This window comes from Lepisosteus oculatus, chromosome 2 (assembly GCF_040954835.1).
Source record: "Lepisosteus oculatus isolate fLepOcu1 chromosome 2, fLepOcu1.hap2, whole genome shotgun sequence".
In the NCBI taxonomy this organism is placed as follows: Eukaryota; Metazoa; Chordata; class Actinopteri; order Semionotiformes; family Lepisosteidae; genus Lepisosteus; species Lepisosteus oculatus.
The window spans coordinates 55,519,495-55,536,535 of record NC_090697.1 but is presented as its reverse complement, the minus strand read 5'-3'; the positions used below and the strand labels follow the sequence as shown (position 1 = coordinate 55,536,535).

Below are 17,041 nucleotides of genomic sequence, written 5' to 3'. Positions count from 1 at the left end.
CAAAGGGGTTTCAAACTAACAAAAATGGGAACAGTAATTTAAGGCATAATACTGATAGCCTACACAACACTCTTACTGATTGGAGATTCCAGGTGCTTAAATTATGATTTATTTTGTTTGTATGTATGTAGTTTCATTTTCTAACTGTACAGGTAGTGGGGTGAGAAATAGAAAAACCTGGGTAAATGAGAGTTGTCAAGTATATTAAAAGCAAAGGCTTCCAGAATAGTGTGGCACATGTGATATTAAAAAAGAATTACCTCTGGCAGTGCGTATTTGCAAATCCAGTGGTGGAAAGAGTAAAGTGAACTACCAAGAAGGGGAGAAATATGGCCTATAGACCAAAATACTTGATTACCAGCAATGTGGGGTTCTGCAATGTTGTGGGTTGCATTTTACTGGAGTGCAACCTTGACCTTAGAAGACAAGGTGTAATTGCTAATCAGTAGTACTGAGTGATCATCACTCCATGTTGCAGCAATTCATACTCACTGGGAGAGGTGTCTTTCGTGATGAAGACCCCCATCCAGCAAATACTCATGGCTGCCCAATGCTGCGATAAGCATGACACTGCTGTTACCCACATGTCATGGCCCAATCAAGCACATATGGAATACTCTGTAATGACATCTGATGTGAGTTAGTTGTAGCGAGTTAATTGACTTTCTTTGTGAAAGAAAGGTGTCACATTCCACCTGCAGAATTTCAGGTGCTGGTACACTCTGTGTCATGGTGCATACAGGTTGTACTGCATGCCTCTTGTGACCCAACACCCTGCTTTACATTGTTGGTTCCATTGTTTTAGCCACTACCTGTATATATATATATGTGTGAAACAAGGAAATCCATTAATTCCCTAACTGTTGAAGCAGGTACTGTATACTGTATACCCATACATTTCAGTTAATGTGTGAAATCTCTGTATTTATATTTAGGGGTTTTGTTTTTGTGTTGGAACTGTAAAATACCTGTAAGATACATGCAACACAAATTTGCTGAATATATTGCAGGGTATTAAAAATGAAGAAATGCTTAATGTAGAGTGGTATAAATTGCAAGAATACTGTACATCATAATTCCATATTATTATAGAATGACTGAAAACACCAGTCCAATGTTGAATCACAGAATCTAAATATACAGTGTGAACAGCAGGGCCTGAATGGGATATTGGAGGGTTGTTCGAAATGATGTAGTACTGATGCCTATAGATAACATGTTCTGCTAAAAAGTGGAACATTTGTATATATACAGAGATTAAAAAACTACAAAGTCATTAACAATTCTTTTGAAACAATTCATTTAGATCTATAGATACTGTTAAGCTATACTTTTTCAAATATTGTCTTGAACATTATACAGCACTGATCAGTCCTAGCAAGAAGGAACAGAGATTCTACATGAATTATCAGGTTTAAGACAAGAGCAAGTTCATTCCGATTAGTGTGCTAACTCCAGAGCTACAGGAGCAGATTGAAGGAGCTGTTCAGTGGTGGATTCTTCTCACAGCTGACACGCCAGCTGTCCATTAATCCTGTGTGAGGCTACAGTGTCAGGTGCAATCAGAAAAATGCCCTGGACTGCTCTATTAAACATTAAGTACTATACTCTCCGTCTTCACCGACATCTGGGGTTTTGCGCTAGATGGAGGTCGGACAGAAGGTCAGCACTCTCGCGGCTGTGGTTAAGGTGATGGCTGACCTCCCAGCAGTCTGTTCCAGGGAATCAATGAGAATTCCACATGGGACTTACAGCAGACTTCCACTTGCACATTCCCTTGAATCACCTTCCCGGGAGCCCTCCTTTCACCATATTTTTACCTTACTGTCTCGCACAAATTTATGTGCTGTACATTAAGATAAATAATCACATGAGTTTAAAATGTCTGACTTGGAGCACAAATTGAGGCCTTCACAAAAATATAGAGATTATTAAATCCAGTTTAGTAAATCCCTGATGTATTAATTGAATTTTTATTTTGAAGCTACACTCGAGGTTAAAATATATCTGTCAATGCCATGTTTAACTAAATTGTACGTGTTTTCCTGAACTAAAGACAAGCTCTCTTAATATACCAGTAGAATGAACATGTGCTGCTAGAGCTGTGTAGTAGCTTTGCCACAATGAATTACATTGCCAAGAACAACATTTAAAACATAGTGGCTGTATCAGGAATCTGATAATTGTAAGAGCAGTTAAACAGCACTTTCAGTAAATTTGGTTGTACAGTTAAGGTACTGTACTCCTATTTAAGTAAAAGCAAGTAAACAGTAACATTTCCACATGGAGAGATTTGATGTTTTCGTGATGTTCACTATTTTCCAGCTGATCCATTATCCCATTCCCAGCCAAAACCAGTGAATACCAAAGAGAGCTTGCATTTTTGGTGACTTTAGAACAATCAGACTGCCTTCAAATATACTTTGCAGTAAGCTTGTGTTATTCATCAATTGTTAATTATTCCTGTCAATGCTCAGACAGTATGAATAGAATTCCAGTGATCAGACAGTGTAGAAATAAATTATCAGTCTTACTGATTTGTGGAAGAGTGCGTTTTGTGTCCAAAGCTAGTAATTTCATTATGTGCAACAAAACAAACATCAACAAAGGTATTAATAAACTTTTAATATTCACAGTAATTACTTCATGAGAAGATTACAGTTCACTTCTTTTCTTTTTTAATCTCTTGTATATTTATTCATGAAGTCCACACCAACCAGAATTTAAAGGTGTTAAAAATGAAAGGCCTTTAAAACATTCTTGTGCCATGTGACTTAAAAAAGAGCTCATATGAGACAAATATCTTGTAATCATTTTCATTTTCCACCAAGCAGAGCTCGGTTTAAGGTAAAAAGCAACAGAAAAGCAGATACTGACACAGTCCGCTAGACAACATGTAATGTCTTCCTTTTTTCTAGCTCACATACTCATGCAAATGCTACAGTGATTTCAGTGAGAGAATGCGGTGCTTTGAGTTAAATTTCAAGAATCAATTATGGAAATAGTGCACCTAAGGAAACTATTTAAACTATTAAAGCCCAACAAGTTGATATTTGGTGACACATATCAAACAAACGAAGGATCATGTCACAATAAGAATGTAAGCAAGGTGTAAGCAAGGCCATTTCGCTGATCTTTTTTTACCAGTGTAGTTAAGTGAATCTAAAGTTGCATCCAGCCGTTTCTTAGAAGATCCCAGAGTTTAAGCAACACCCTTCTGGAAAGGCTGTTGCAGAATCCCAAGTCTCTTTTTATCTATTCTTTTAGTTTCTGATTTTGTTGTGTGTCCTTTGCTCTAAACAATGTGTGATACATATCCCTGGTTTAACCCTGTCTGTACCCTTCAAGATCCTCTATACCTTGTTCAAAGCTTCCCTCAGTCTCCTTTATTTTATAATTAAGGGATTTAGATCCTTTAACCTGCCCAAATACCTGAAACCAATAATCATTCTTATTTCTCTTCATTTCACTATTTCTAAGGCTATAACACACTTTTTGTGGTCAAAAACCAAACCAAACACAATATTCTAGTGACAGTATGACAAATGAAATACTGTGTTGTAAAGCTTGACCATAAGTTTCCTAGCCTTAAATGTAACACTATTCGGTTAACCAAGTATTCTGTTTGTTTTGAATGGTTTTCCCACACTGTCTTGATGAGGAGACTATAAAAGAATCTACATAAACACCCAGATCTTTTTTGTGTTCAGTTTCCTGAATAAGAATCACTGCTGAGATATTATAGTGTTTGTTCCTACTACTTGTGTGGATCACTTTGCACTCATCCATGTTAATTTTGTGCCCAATGAATTTGTTTAAATATCTTTGTAAATATCATTTGCTGTGTCTTTGTCCTGGCATGCTGGATATGCATTTCTTTGTTTGCCACTCCCACTGTTTTGCAATTAGTATTTATGTAGGAAATGAAACTCAGTTCATAGTTGCTTGACCATTAGGTATGCTTTTAACTTTCAACCTTTCTTCTTAGAGGTCAAGAAAATTGTTTGGATTTTATAGGTGTTCATTTTGAACTTAAGCCATACAGAAATCATTTTATCATTAATTAACTGATAGCTTAGATAAAACAGATATTGCCAGGAGCAGAGACTGAAAAACATTTAGGACACTCATGGAGCATAAATGCCTACAGCAACATGGTCATTCAACATGAACAAGTGTGGTTTGTGTTCTTATGCCAGTTTACATCTCTGTGCTCCTCTAGTAGTGTCTGTGCTCCTCAACAGCAATGAGCATGTTTTTTGCCAAAGGTGTGGTACTCATTATTTGTGCCCCGCTACTTTGCTATAAACGTCCACTTGTCTTTCATTTGAAATTGGGCTGTTTTCCTATGTTGCACCTTGGGTGTGTGTTGTGACCTGCTGCTCTGTAATTATACTCCTCTCACACACTTTAAATGAAGATCTGTAAATCTATTATTTTAGCGCAGAGCAAGCTTGGATAACACCAGGTTTGCTAAATCACTTCCAAGTCACTTTACACAAAACTGTGGGTAATTACACATGTAACAGGCCTTACTTCATTCACAGTGATTTGTATAATGGTCCACTACTTAGATAATTACTGTACACTAATGAGCTGCTGAGGAATACTTTGTGATGCTGCATACATTACAAAAACAACTTGCAGCTTTTTATTTGAGGTAGATCTGATTTTTTAGAACATGTAAATTAATCTGTGGGGCCTGAACTTGTAGATATGGGCGAAGGATACAATCAAACCAAAACTAACTTTTTTAGGATTGCTAAACACATAATATTTTAAAACCTACTGTTCATCTTAATTGGTCTTCATTGGTGAAGCATCTGTTCTTTGTATTTTGGTGTATTATGTGCCGACTGTAGGGATCAAATCTCCACAATGTCATCCCTTCATGAATTTTGACAATTCATGTTTTTTAATCTGCCGATTAATGGCACGTCTTGCATCCAGAACTTATACTGATTGCTCCTCTCTTCTCTTAACGCTTCACAGTGCAACATTGCACATTTTTGCCATATAATACACAAACCAAGAACTAAATGCAGTCAACTGCACATTACATAGTTTTATTATTACCTTTCCTAGTCTGAATGACATTTACGTTTATTAAAGCTAACATTCCAATTTCCAATAGGGTAAGGATTTGCAATCAGATACAATTGTTTCATCCATCCATTGTGAGATCATTGGCACAAAGTGATCTCTTACCAGTCATGACCTCCTAATAATCCCCATCCATGAATTGGCTTCATCAGTCTGTTCTCCTCCCCACTTATAGCTGATGTGAGGTGAGCGTACTGTACTTTGGCGGCTATCGCATCATCCAGGTGGGTGATGCCTGGTTCTGCTGAAGTGGTGGAGGTGACTCTCAAATTACCTATCGTTATCGTTATCGTTATCGTTATCGTTATCGTTATCGTTATCGTTGTCCTTGTCCTTGTCCTTGTCGTTGTCGTTGTCGTTGTCGTTGTCGTTGTCGTTGTCGTGCTCGTTGTCGTTGTCGTTGTCGTTGTTATCATCATCGTCGGCTCACATCATCCAGGTGGGTGATGCCTGGTTCTGCTGTGGTGGTGGAGATGACTCTCAGATTACCCATTATTATCATTATCATCATTATTATTGTTGTTATTATCATCATCGTCATCGATATCAGTATCATCATCATCTTCCATGATCACCAATATCAATCAATTCTCCAGATTTCAGCAGTGTTTTTTGAAAATGGTCCACATTTTTATAAGATTATAAATATCTACTTGACAGAAGCACAAGACTCCTTCAGGCCACCCTCCAGGCCAGTGGTTTATTAAAAACAGCTGCTGTAAACCAGAGCTTTGATTTGCTTGAGCATCCTTGTAATGCAGAGGTGGTTTAAATCTCATGAATTCACCCACAGGGGGGTTTGATCTTGAAGACCTTGGACCCCTGCGCTCTCACTGTCCACTTTAAACCACCAAGTGAATAACAAAGCAGCTACAGGAACTGCTGTGGCAATTGAAGAATAATAGAAGAGAGTATTCTGACCTGCTGAGCTTTTGTGAAGTATGCTGTAGGTGAGCATAGCTATGCATCTGGGAGGAAATTTGCAAGTAGCGGAAATTTTGTCTTAAGCTATTCCTGAAGTACTCCTGTTGTGCAGCTTTAAAGGAGGAATTTTAAAGCATTATTGTTTTTGCAGTGGTATGAAACAATCTGTGTTTAAACAGACAAAACACACAGTCTTTTCCTACCCCAAATACAGATATTTTATAGAATATACAATCAATTGCAATAAAAGAGCTTTGTTTTTTATTTTATCTTACACATAAAATATGAACCATATTCCTCCACTTGTTTTTTTCACATGCAACTCAATAAAACAATTAAATTGTTACAATTGCAAAACAATTAAAGCCACTTACAGACCTGAGCTTCATTAGTGGTCCCACATCTAATAAATCCATTCTGCTACTGGTTCTGAAGAACATCTCTTTACACACGTACTGCTGGCTCATGTATCACGTATAGTGAATTCAGCACGTTGGCACAAGGGAGCATGGTAAATTTAACATTTTCCTCAGCCGCACAATGAAGCTGCATTACCACAACCTGGTTACTAACAGCTGCCTGCTTCCTACAATCATCATTCACAGCAAAAACAACAATGTGCTTGTGGGGAAGTGTCCAAACTTCACTTTACACTTAAGAACATAAGCAAGGTTACAAACGAGAGGAGGCCATTCAGCCAGTCTAACCAATTTAGCAGTTAGTAGTTAATTAATCCAAGGTTTTCTTCCTACCCATTTTGGAATTAAACCAGTGTATTGGTTTCACCACCATGAGTGGATAGTCTGTTCGAAACCCTTTGAGTAAAGAAGTGCCTCCTGTTCTCGATTTTAAATTTACCCGTTGATTTAAATTTTCAACTACATGCCCTAGCATTTTGTTGGCCTTTTAAATTACATTCTAACTTTATCTAGAATATGTAAATGATGTGTCAACATAAACACCAATGTATTTTCCATAAATAACCTCTTCAAGCTCCGTAATTCCTATTGATCTACAATATATTTATACGTTATGTTTTTACTCCCCGCATGCGGTACCACCTGTATACATTAAACTTTATCTGCCAGGTGTTTGCCCAGTTGTGAATTTTATCTAAATCTTTTTAAATTTAATTTGCCTAGTTGATGGAGGTTGAAAATACTCTCTATCTCCGGCATTATTCCTACACTCTAAATGTTTTATTTGGTTCATAATTAATGCAAGCTCCACCTCTCTTGTAAGCCCTTGCTTTCAACATACTTGATGCCCCCTCAGCTATTTACTAGTTTTTTTGTTTTGTTTCTGTTTTTTGTCCACTACCAGTCCGTACCTTCATCTGTGTGTACCAGTGAGGTTTCAGACTCGGTGAGTGACTTCATCCACTGCTAGTGGCTATAGGACGTGATACATCAAACTTCACGATACTTGCTATTGGTGCCCTACTTTTCTGTGGGGCCTCTTATTTTTCCAGAGGTTTTGTTCTGCTTTTGTCTGGCAAAACTAAAGACTCCCAGACTGCTGCAGAATGGCTTTGTGTGCAGGCATCCCGGTGACCAGCCCAAGCGGCACAATGGAACAGGTCAATCAGAAAGCTGCGAAGAGCTGGCTCTGGGGGGAAGCCGACAGGATCGTGAAATCACAGTGAATCCCTTCAAGCTAAACTCCCCCAGTTCTCTCCCTTCTCAGCCAGAGAAGGTCGACTTACTGACCTTGTGGCTTCCATCCTATAAATATTCTTAATCATGTTTCTCATAAGCTTAAGTCTCTGAAAAAATCAGTCTTTTTGTTTAATACCTTTTGCTCACTTCTGGGCACTATTAAACCCCTTAGAGAATAAAGAAGCTGTATGGCTCCCATTTCTTTTAGAAGCAGCACAACCTTATTGAAGTCCAGTTTGAAAGTAAGTCATGTTCGAGAGTTGGAAAATACAATTGCTAACTAGGATTTGTTATTTTAATAAATAACAAGAGGATAATATATTACAAATTGTGAGTTATTAAAACATAATGTAAACAAGTACTGTATTTGTTCAGCCACGACTTCTAAAGTCAAATCAGGGGGGGGTAATTTTACAAGCCTTCTGTTTTGGAGAATTCGGAGAATGATTAGCTGTAGTTTATGTATCAAAGTTTAGTTCTCACTCGATGATATAAAAGGAAACTGTGCTAAAGTTTTTTTTTCCTAGCAAACAGCTGTGAATAAATTTTAAAGCAAGCCCTTTTAAATTACAGCCCTTTTTTTATACAGACTTTTGCCCGTTCACTGGGGGAGGGGAAGTCTTTCATACCTGCGAACCCCAGTAGCACTGTTTTGACATTACTGGCATTGAAGACAGGTTTGTTTTCTGGCGTGGGAAACCTGCTCTGCATTTAGAAGCCATTAAGAACTCTTGTAAAAAAGATTCTAAAGAAAACATAAATATGTTTTCTTTTTAAAAGGCTACTTGTTCTCCCTACAGGGTGCATGAGCACACCCAACTGCTATTACATGTGTCAACCTCTGAGGAACAGCAGACACACAAAGGTACTTCTCCCTAGAATTAACACTCGCTCAGCAGGCACTTGGTGTTTTAAGTTCTGTAGAAAAACAAATATTTAACAAGTCTGAATTCTGTTTGGTACACTCTCTGTATCCTTGTGCTCAGAGCTACTTTGTAATTTCTGCATGCCTTCGCAACATCACGCCTTGTTTTACAATGCCATTCATACTGTATCTTGATTCAATCACAGAAAACTCCTAATAGCAAAAGAAGTCAGCAGCCATTGTCTAAATTGAGATCAGTTATTGTTTTTGTTGTCAGAGGAGAGGGGATATTGCGCGTAGGAGTGTAGCACTCAGGAGTGGAAATGTGGCTTAGACTCTCTTGTGAAGGCAAAATTGTGTTTTTTGACGTGTGTGAATTTATAAAGCAGTATCTTTTACATTGTGAGTGTAAAACTGATGAAGTCAGAACGAATAAAGAGTCTAGGGACAAGTCCAGATGCTGAGAGGTAGTGATATAATCTTTTCATGTATTTATAAAGTGTTTTTTTATAAATATTATCTCTGATACAATATTATACACAATGTAAAACTGCATTGGTCAATAAGTAGATTAGAAATAAATATATATAGATACTTTATTAATCCCATAGGGGAGAATAATATGCTATTATTTAAAGGATTAATAGAGGATGTGGAATATAATATATTAGAATATACAGCATATAAGCTAGTTCAGGTGGGTAGCTGCATCAGCATTCATAAGAGACACAGGAACAAGTAATAGGTTTATTCCATGCTGAAAAGAGAAGAAAGAAAACAACATTTCAGCCATGGAGCCTTCTTCAGGCTTCTTCTCTTTTCAGCATGGAATAAACCTATTACTAGTTCAGGTGGGTAGCTGCGTCAGCATGCGTAGGCTGCAAAGGAACAAGTAATAGGTTTATTCCATGCTGAAAAAAAGAAGAAAGAGAACACAACGTTTCGGCCGTGGAGCCTTCTTCAGGTGTGAAGAAGCCTTTTAAACCTATTACTTGTTCCTTTGCAGTATATAAGCTAGTTGTGTTTCTTTTGTTATAATGGTTTCGATTTTTAAAAGATACATCAGTGTGAATTACCTTACTGCTCACAAAGCGCAGAAAAATAAATAATTTAAACCAAGAGTATGTCCAGATTTAAGATTATGAATCATAATTTGATCATTAAATAATTTGCTTTGTTCCATTTAGTTTAGTAAAGCTCTTGAACGCTGAACCCAGATGAAATCTGTGTTTTTCAAACTGCAAAGTACCAGTGCTGTGCAACAGCCATTGCAAAGTGTGAGCTTTGACAGACAGAGTGAAGAAGTGTGAAAAGGCTCATTATTAAAACAGAATGTTGTGCTTCTGGAAGGTCTTGCCATAAAAAAGTGTCCCTGCAGAAGTGTCGTTGTCACTGGATCGTACTGTTGTCTTGCATATTGTTTGCAATGCACCTTTTTATATCTGTTTCTTAATTATGAACAAGGACAGTCGACATTCCTTAGGTTTATTTATTAATCAGAGACGTTCAGCCCCTCCTGTAAGATCTTTGTCTACAAAGGTTTGTGAACTCCTGTTCCCTTGATCACATCTGAAAGATTTAATCACCCCCCCACCCCCCACCTCTTTTAATGACAGATAGAGATGTTGACAAGCCCATTAGAGTAGGAAAACAATGTGTTTATAATTAGAGCTGCCTGTGTGTGCATGTATTATCTCTCCAGCTCCTGCTTTCACTGTAATCGTGTCTGATGGCAGGAGACTGGAGCAAGCCAGGGCAAGGCAAAACGCTGGCTTTTTCAAGATCTGATGAGGCTTGTTGCTCACGTTCAAAGGGGAACACAGAAATCGGTCTGGAAGGACTTTACCTTGCAAATGTGTTGGCAGGATTAAGAAGCCATAGAAAAGCCTCCCTCTTGCACCCGTATCTGTAAAGAAACTATGAGCTGCTTAAATGAGCCAGACAGGAGGGAGGTGTAAACTGTTAATCTCCCCATGAAATTCAGGGATCATTTGCAACCCCATTGAGGTTCTATTGTGAGCTGTCTTTTAGCCTTGAAAGAAAGGCACCAGAGGAGCATAGCGGGAGGAAGGGTTGACAGTGGTTGTAGCTGGACAATGGGTAAATTGTAGGCAATCTATTCTCTGCTGCCAGAGCTATTGTGCTTGTGAAGCACCGGAGAGTAAACTTAACAGACACTCTCTTGCCTTTGCAACAGACAAAACCACGGCATATCTTTTGTTTTAAAAGCAGGGCAGTAGAAGAACCACATACAGGTTGTGTACAGTCCCAAAATACATGGGAACAGACCCTTTTAAAACCGCAAACCCCCAACAGCAGGTCTTAGCTGTTGTGAACTGCAGGCAGCCCACTGCCACGCTCAGGGGTGTGCGGGAGGGGGGTTGTACTTGTAGCTCATTGTGCTGTGAGGCAGAAGCTGGCTGTTTCGGGATCATGTAGCTCCCTTCATTTGAATTGCTGGTGGGGTTCTGAGCATCGTGTGATCAGAACTGCTGTAGCATCGCTTTGCCCTATTGAGCTGCTCCAGTGCACAGGGTCGTGCAGCAGGACAAACTTTTGCCTGGTTTTAGAGGGATAAATTGGAATAATGGTGTTTATAGGAACAACGCTGAAATCTGTGATTAAGTACTTCAAGAAGAAAGGTAAGCTTCCTAGATCTTTTTTTTAAAGCTGTAACCAGACCACTTCTCTTCAAGGTTAATTCTAAAGACGGGTGAGTCTGACAAAATGTTGTTTTGCTGCAGATATCTTTTAAAATCCGCATTTGCCAAACTATTTTAGATCAAATGTAAGACTTCTCAAATCTCTCTTTTAGAACTGTACTGCAGTTTTTAATGTAATGTGTGGAACTGCCTGCAAAGACTTAGGATTAAGTTGTTGGTATTATGAATCACTGGGGGTCGAAGACTCATCACAGAATGACTCTTGTTTTCTGTTGTTTTTTTTGTTGGCAGGAGCCAGTTTGCCTGCATGCATGCATAACCTGAGCTCCTGTTTTATTCTTTTTTTTTCTTCATCACATTTTGGATTGCTTTCTAGCTGAGTAAGAGGCCACCACACCTCATTTGCTGTAACTCAGCTGAGCAATCCACCTTCTGAAAAACTCCTCTCCACAAATAACTTCTTAGCCTATATGCCTAAAGTGCCAATTCATACCGAGCGTGAAATTGCCTCTTTTGATACCGATGCTTTTTCTCTCAGAAAGTCCATCTGACTTTCAGATGCTGCCAGAAAACACAAAAGCATGTCTAGGGGATCCAGATACTGAGGTGACCAGTGCCACTACAGTTGTAGTGAATTATATATTTTTTTGTTTTTTTAGAACAATAAGCTGTCATTTTTTGGTCATATTTGTGTTCATATCAAATGTAGTTACAACATAGAGAGGTGATTTGGGCTCCTGAATTCCAGCTGGAAGAATGTAGGTTCAACTCCCTGGTGTGGACATAGCTGTAATACCCTTGAACAAGATATTCTTCTGTGCCTTTGCTCCAGTCCACCCAGATGGGTGCCCCACATCACTGGGGGTAGCTCTGCAATGGACTAGCGTCTCACCCAGGCATCTCAGTCTGCTTAACACTACAGAAACTGAGCAGAAATCCTCAGGTATATTCAGACAATGTCTACTGCAGACATTTTGACCACCAAAATGAAGCTATAGTATAAGGACACATTCTTTTAGTTTTTGAAACAAGCTGTCAGGAAGTGACATTTGCCTTTGTGTTTTTCATGTGCATTTAAATCCAATCTTACAGACTGATTGTAATTCATAATGATCTTTGCCATGTGGATAACATGCTGCAATATGTAGTTTAGTGTTTTTAGTAGTTTTATAGTATTCTCTGACTTCACTGGCTTTTAAAATAATGTAATGATTGGGAAAAATGGTATGAAACTGGATATCAAACCTCTTAAATGCCTGCTATATCCTCCTTAGTTCAGCACCGATTACTGTTTGATCCGGTAGGATAGTGTTCCAAAGAGCCTGGGGTGAATTGTTGGGAGCTTTGTTTACAGAGACAGATTAGAGTTGTTCAAACACAGCAGAGCCTAGAATAAATGTTACAAGGCCTGTTTTATTAGCCCAGCTGAGGCTTTGAATTTAAGGTTTGTACCATGGGCAGGGGGGTCTGGCAGAAATAAAGAGAATCTGAAACACAGGATGTGTTAATTTCTCTTTAGGCTTTGGATGCTTTATTTACTTTGGACAATTATGTTTTTGTGAGTTTTGGTATATATAGGATCTGTATTTTAAGGCACATTTCTTATAGCACTATGCTGTAGCTCCCAGGTTAATAATCACTGTCTGTTATACTTTATTCTAAGTTTAGCATCTGGCCTGATTAGAAAGTAAAAATAAACAAAAGCATGTAATATCACCAGGAGAGAAGATTTACCTCATCTACTATGATTGCAAATACTCCCACTACTTTTGGACTCTTGGGTCCTGGGTTCGATACCTGGGGAGAGGGGTGATTCCGTTTAGAGTCTGCACGGTCTATCTGTGTTGGCGTGGGTTTTCTCTGGGTACTCTGGTTTCCACCCATCTTCCAAAGACAATGCTGACCAGATGAATTTGGTGTCTTTAAATAATTCTGGTCTGCTTCTCTTTGTGACCTGGGTATAATCCCTGGCAGTTTATGCTTCAGGGATAGGATCCAAGCTGTTGTGACCCTTATCAAGAACAAGCAGCTTTCTGATAATGGGTGATTTATTATAGTAACATGTTGCAGGCATGTGAATTTATTCTATCCTGGAACTAGGTTGAATAATGAACTGAGGTTGCAGTATACAACAGGAGTGAATGTAGGATCTGTCTAATAACAGTCACTGAATTTTCAAATAGCTTTTTTACAAGATGCATTCCATCATCCTGATAGCTACTCTATGTATGCAATGGGAAGAAATGCAGTAATTTCCTTTGCAAGCTTACAGATTTTAAGCTTCTTATATGTTTACTTAAGCAAGATGTTTTCCCATTAGTACAATTTGTATATTTTGCCCCTCCACACTGAATTAATACATGGTCTTTTTACCATGACATACTAAGAATTTTCGGTTATTGCAGAATTAAAAATGTCAGAGCTTTTTAATTGAAGCCCTTTAGCCCAAATCCAGAGACTAGAGTTGAAAAGCACTTTTGTTCTGATCTGTTGTTTCTTTCTTTTTCTTTTCATCCCTCACTTGAATGTGCCCTCAAAGCCCACATATGGCTATAGCTCAGAGGCCTGAGCCTCTCTCATGTGCTTGCTGGATAGCTCAGAGGCCTGAGCCTCTCTCACGTGCTTGCTTGAAGCTGATTTTTTTAGTTTTAGGAGTGGATGGAGTTTGTCGCAATTCATAACCATTTAATAGACACGGAACTTTTGAATTTTCAAGACAAGCTTGAAGGTGCTGGAATCAAGGTAGAGTTTATTTTCACAGAAAACCATGCTTTGGGCTGGAGAGATGCTTAATGGTGGGAAACCACAGAGTAGTTGGTGCTTTTAAGTCTCATCGACCCAAAATTTACAATGTCTTACTAAAGCTTAACACACATCATTGCAATGCTTTAGACTTACAATACCTTATTATAACAGCTTACTAATGTACAGTACTAGTGTTGCAGTGGTATGTGTAGCCATGTTAAGCTTAAGACAAAAGGCATGTACTTACTGTACATCATCAAGCTGGCTGTGACCAATTATTTCCCAATATCTGGTTTATTGGGCTGTTTTTGGTGCCTATGAGCTTCTGAGGACCCTTGTTTTCTTTTTAGCCATTGCAGTACAAGAGTGGGAACAGTGAAATAACTGAATTAACAGCTGGCGGCTCTGAAGTTGGAAGGGGGAAGTGTGATGGAATACAAATACGATTGTTGATTACTGTTTTTTTCCAAAAAAGAAATTAGACCTACAGTCCAGGTATCTTCTCAGTGCGTGCAGGTTCAACACCATTCAGAAACTGAATGGTAGGGGTTTGTAGGTGAAGTTAAGTGTGCCATGTTTTTTGCTGAGACTGCCAGGAGCCCAATACAAGGTCTAAGAATCATGCAGAAAAATCTGACTTGCTTAGAAAGCAAAACTCACAGCACAGGTGTCTGTAGAGGAGAGATCTGCAGCTCATAATTTCAAGTTTCACCAAGGGGTGGGACTGAGGAGTAGTTGTTTCTCTGCTCCAGCAATGTCCCATTCTGAGGCCAGGTAGCTAAATAAATAAAAAATAAATGAGCACTATATCTTTGTTAGCCTCTATCGATCACGTGACTGGAGTGTATCATTTACAGATATTTGTTAGAACACATTGCAAACTTCCACATCCATTGCATTTTTTAATGTGACCCCCATGGCATAAAGATGACTATGCAGCACGACAAATCAAACAAAGCTGAACTGAAAGCACAGCAGTTCTGTGTTGGATAGCCTGGCCTCATGCAGGGCCTGACATAGACGCACACACAGTGGACTGAACATTGTCCTAATGCAGAAATATTTGCTTTCATTACTATTGCTTTATGGTTATTTGTTATAAATTTATTTTAATTTCTTTGACTGGTACTTTTCTTCAAAACATAACAACATCTAAAGGGTTACAAACAAGTGGAAGATATTTGGTCTGTCTAACCTGTTTGATAGTTTGTTGCTAATTGATTCAAAGTTTTCTGCAAGCCATTTTGTGAAAGAAGCCAGGGTTGACTGGGCATCTTGTTCCATAATCCCACAACCCTTTGGGTAAAGAAGTTTTGTTTTTGTGCTTTTATGTAGGTTCAGCTGGTGTTCTCTGGCTGACGTTTCAGTGTTCTTTCTATAGAAAGGGTTGACTTTGTCAATGTCTGTGATGGTTTTGAATACTTGTATGAGGTCCCCTCATAGTCATCTTTGTTCTAGAAGAGAAAAGTTCAGTTCCTTTAGCCTGTATTAGTGTAGTACAATTCATTAAATCACACAACGTATGTGATATTTTTTCATCCTGTTGTTTTTGCACCATAACCGGCCAGGTGTTTGCCCAGTCTTGAGTTTTATTTAAAACTTTTTAAGTTTTATTTGCTGATTCTGCAGTTTGCTCATCCTCCTTATTTGATATCATTTGAAAACTAAACTAACTATTCTGGAATCTAGATCATTGATATAAATTAAGTGTAGCTGTGTCCTACGGCACTCTACTAATTACATCCCCCCAATCTGAGCATTGACCCTTGTCTGTACTCGGTTTTCTATTCATTATCAATTCTCAATCCAAACACTTTCTTTTCCTTGATTTTGCCTTTAATCTGAGAATTTCCTGTAGGAACTTCTCGAAAAGCTTTCTGAAAATCTAAATGCAACATATCATATGCTCCCTGTGCATCATTTACTATTGTTGTTCACAGAATCCTAACAAGTTGGTGAGGCAAGACCTACCTTTTCTACACCCATGCTGACTATTAGAGGCCTACTAGAATTATTAATCATGAGCTCTTCTACTCAAGTACCTGAAACAATTCTGTCTCTTCTGTGCAAATAAGATTCAATACAGTGCTTTGACTTCCTGAGGCAAGTTCTTGATTTCTTAGTGAACATCTGAGTGAAATATTCACTTGGTACATCAGTCAGGACACCAGAAGTAAGAAACATACTCTTATACGAAGTGTCTGGGATCTTTAATAGTCCACAAATGCTGTTATCAACCATATGTTCCAACCTCAATGATGCACTAGTATGATAAGGGAGGTCAAAAATTGTATGGACATCTCCAGCAGTTTAGGTAAAAGAGTTGTGTCTTACCATTGGAATCTGGTACGTGGAACAAGCCTTTGAAATACCCTTTTGGTAGAATCTACAGAAAAATGTTACATTTTTCAGAGATGTCCAGGAGAAATGCTAGAAATGTATAGTCTCTTTTAGAAGTGATAATCTCATTGTTCTTTACTTGATTACATTGCTATCTTTCAGCAATTCCTTATAACTTGATTTTATGGCAATTACAAAACAACCGGTGCTGTTTTTTTTTATCCGCTTTTTGTATTTTGCTTAAATGTACAGCTAGCATGAAAATACAGCAAGGAGTGTCCTGTTCAGACAGGTTGTAACTTGTGCAACAGGTTATGCTGCCTAAAGCATGTGTTTAGTCAGAAGACGTATTTCCATCGCACAGGTGTTTTGACGAAGACGTTGTAATGTTGTAATACTTGAAAGATCATTCAGTCAGTAGCTCGCCTTGGAAAAGGAAAAATAACTCGGAATAGAACCTTTTTTGTCACTTGTTTATTGAGGACGCAAACACAGGTAGTAACGTTTAATTTGTATAACCAAAAAGAATAGGAATAAAGGTGTCTAATGTATATCTCTGTTTTAGTTTAAACATGTAATCATATGTCTGGTGAGGCAAATGAGATGATCAGAAGGCTTTCTCATTCCATTGTGATTTAATAGCTTCTATTTTATTTGCTGTCTTTGATAACAAGAGAAAAAGCACACATTTAAAATTCTCCCCAGTTTTTTGTCTTTATTTAGCCCCACTTTGATAGGCTTAA

The 17,041-nt window shown here is 38.3% G+C and overlaps 1 protein-coding gene across 11 annotated transcripts in view; it reads left to right on the top strand.

Annotated features, from left to right (window-relative positions):
* The window catches only part of nhsl1b (NHS-like 1b), a 184,359-nt gene that overhangs the window by 142,179 nt on the left and 25,139 nt on the right, over window positions 1–17,041 (top strand). Inside the window, exon 1 of one of the 11 annotated variants that reach the window (XM_069179414.1) lies at window positions 10,343–11,192. The exons of 9 other annotated variants lie outside the window; for them this stretch is intronic. In XM_069179414.1, the coding sequence (XP_069035515.1) occupies window positions 11,138–11,192 (55 nt within the window). In that variant the 5' untranslated portion in view covers window positions 10,343–11,137. Of the gene's footprint in view, window positions 1–10,342; window positions 11,193–17,041 lie in introns of those variants that run through there. One more of the 11 variants, XM_015344961.2, reaches the window with a different exon arrangement.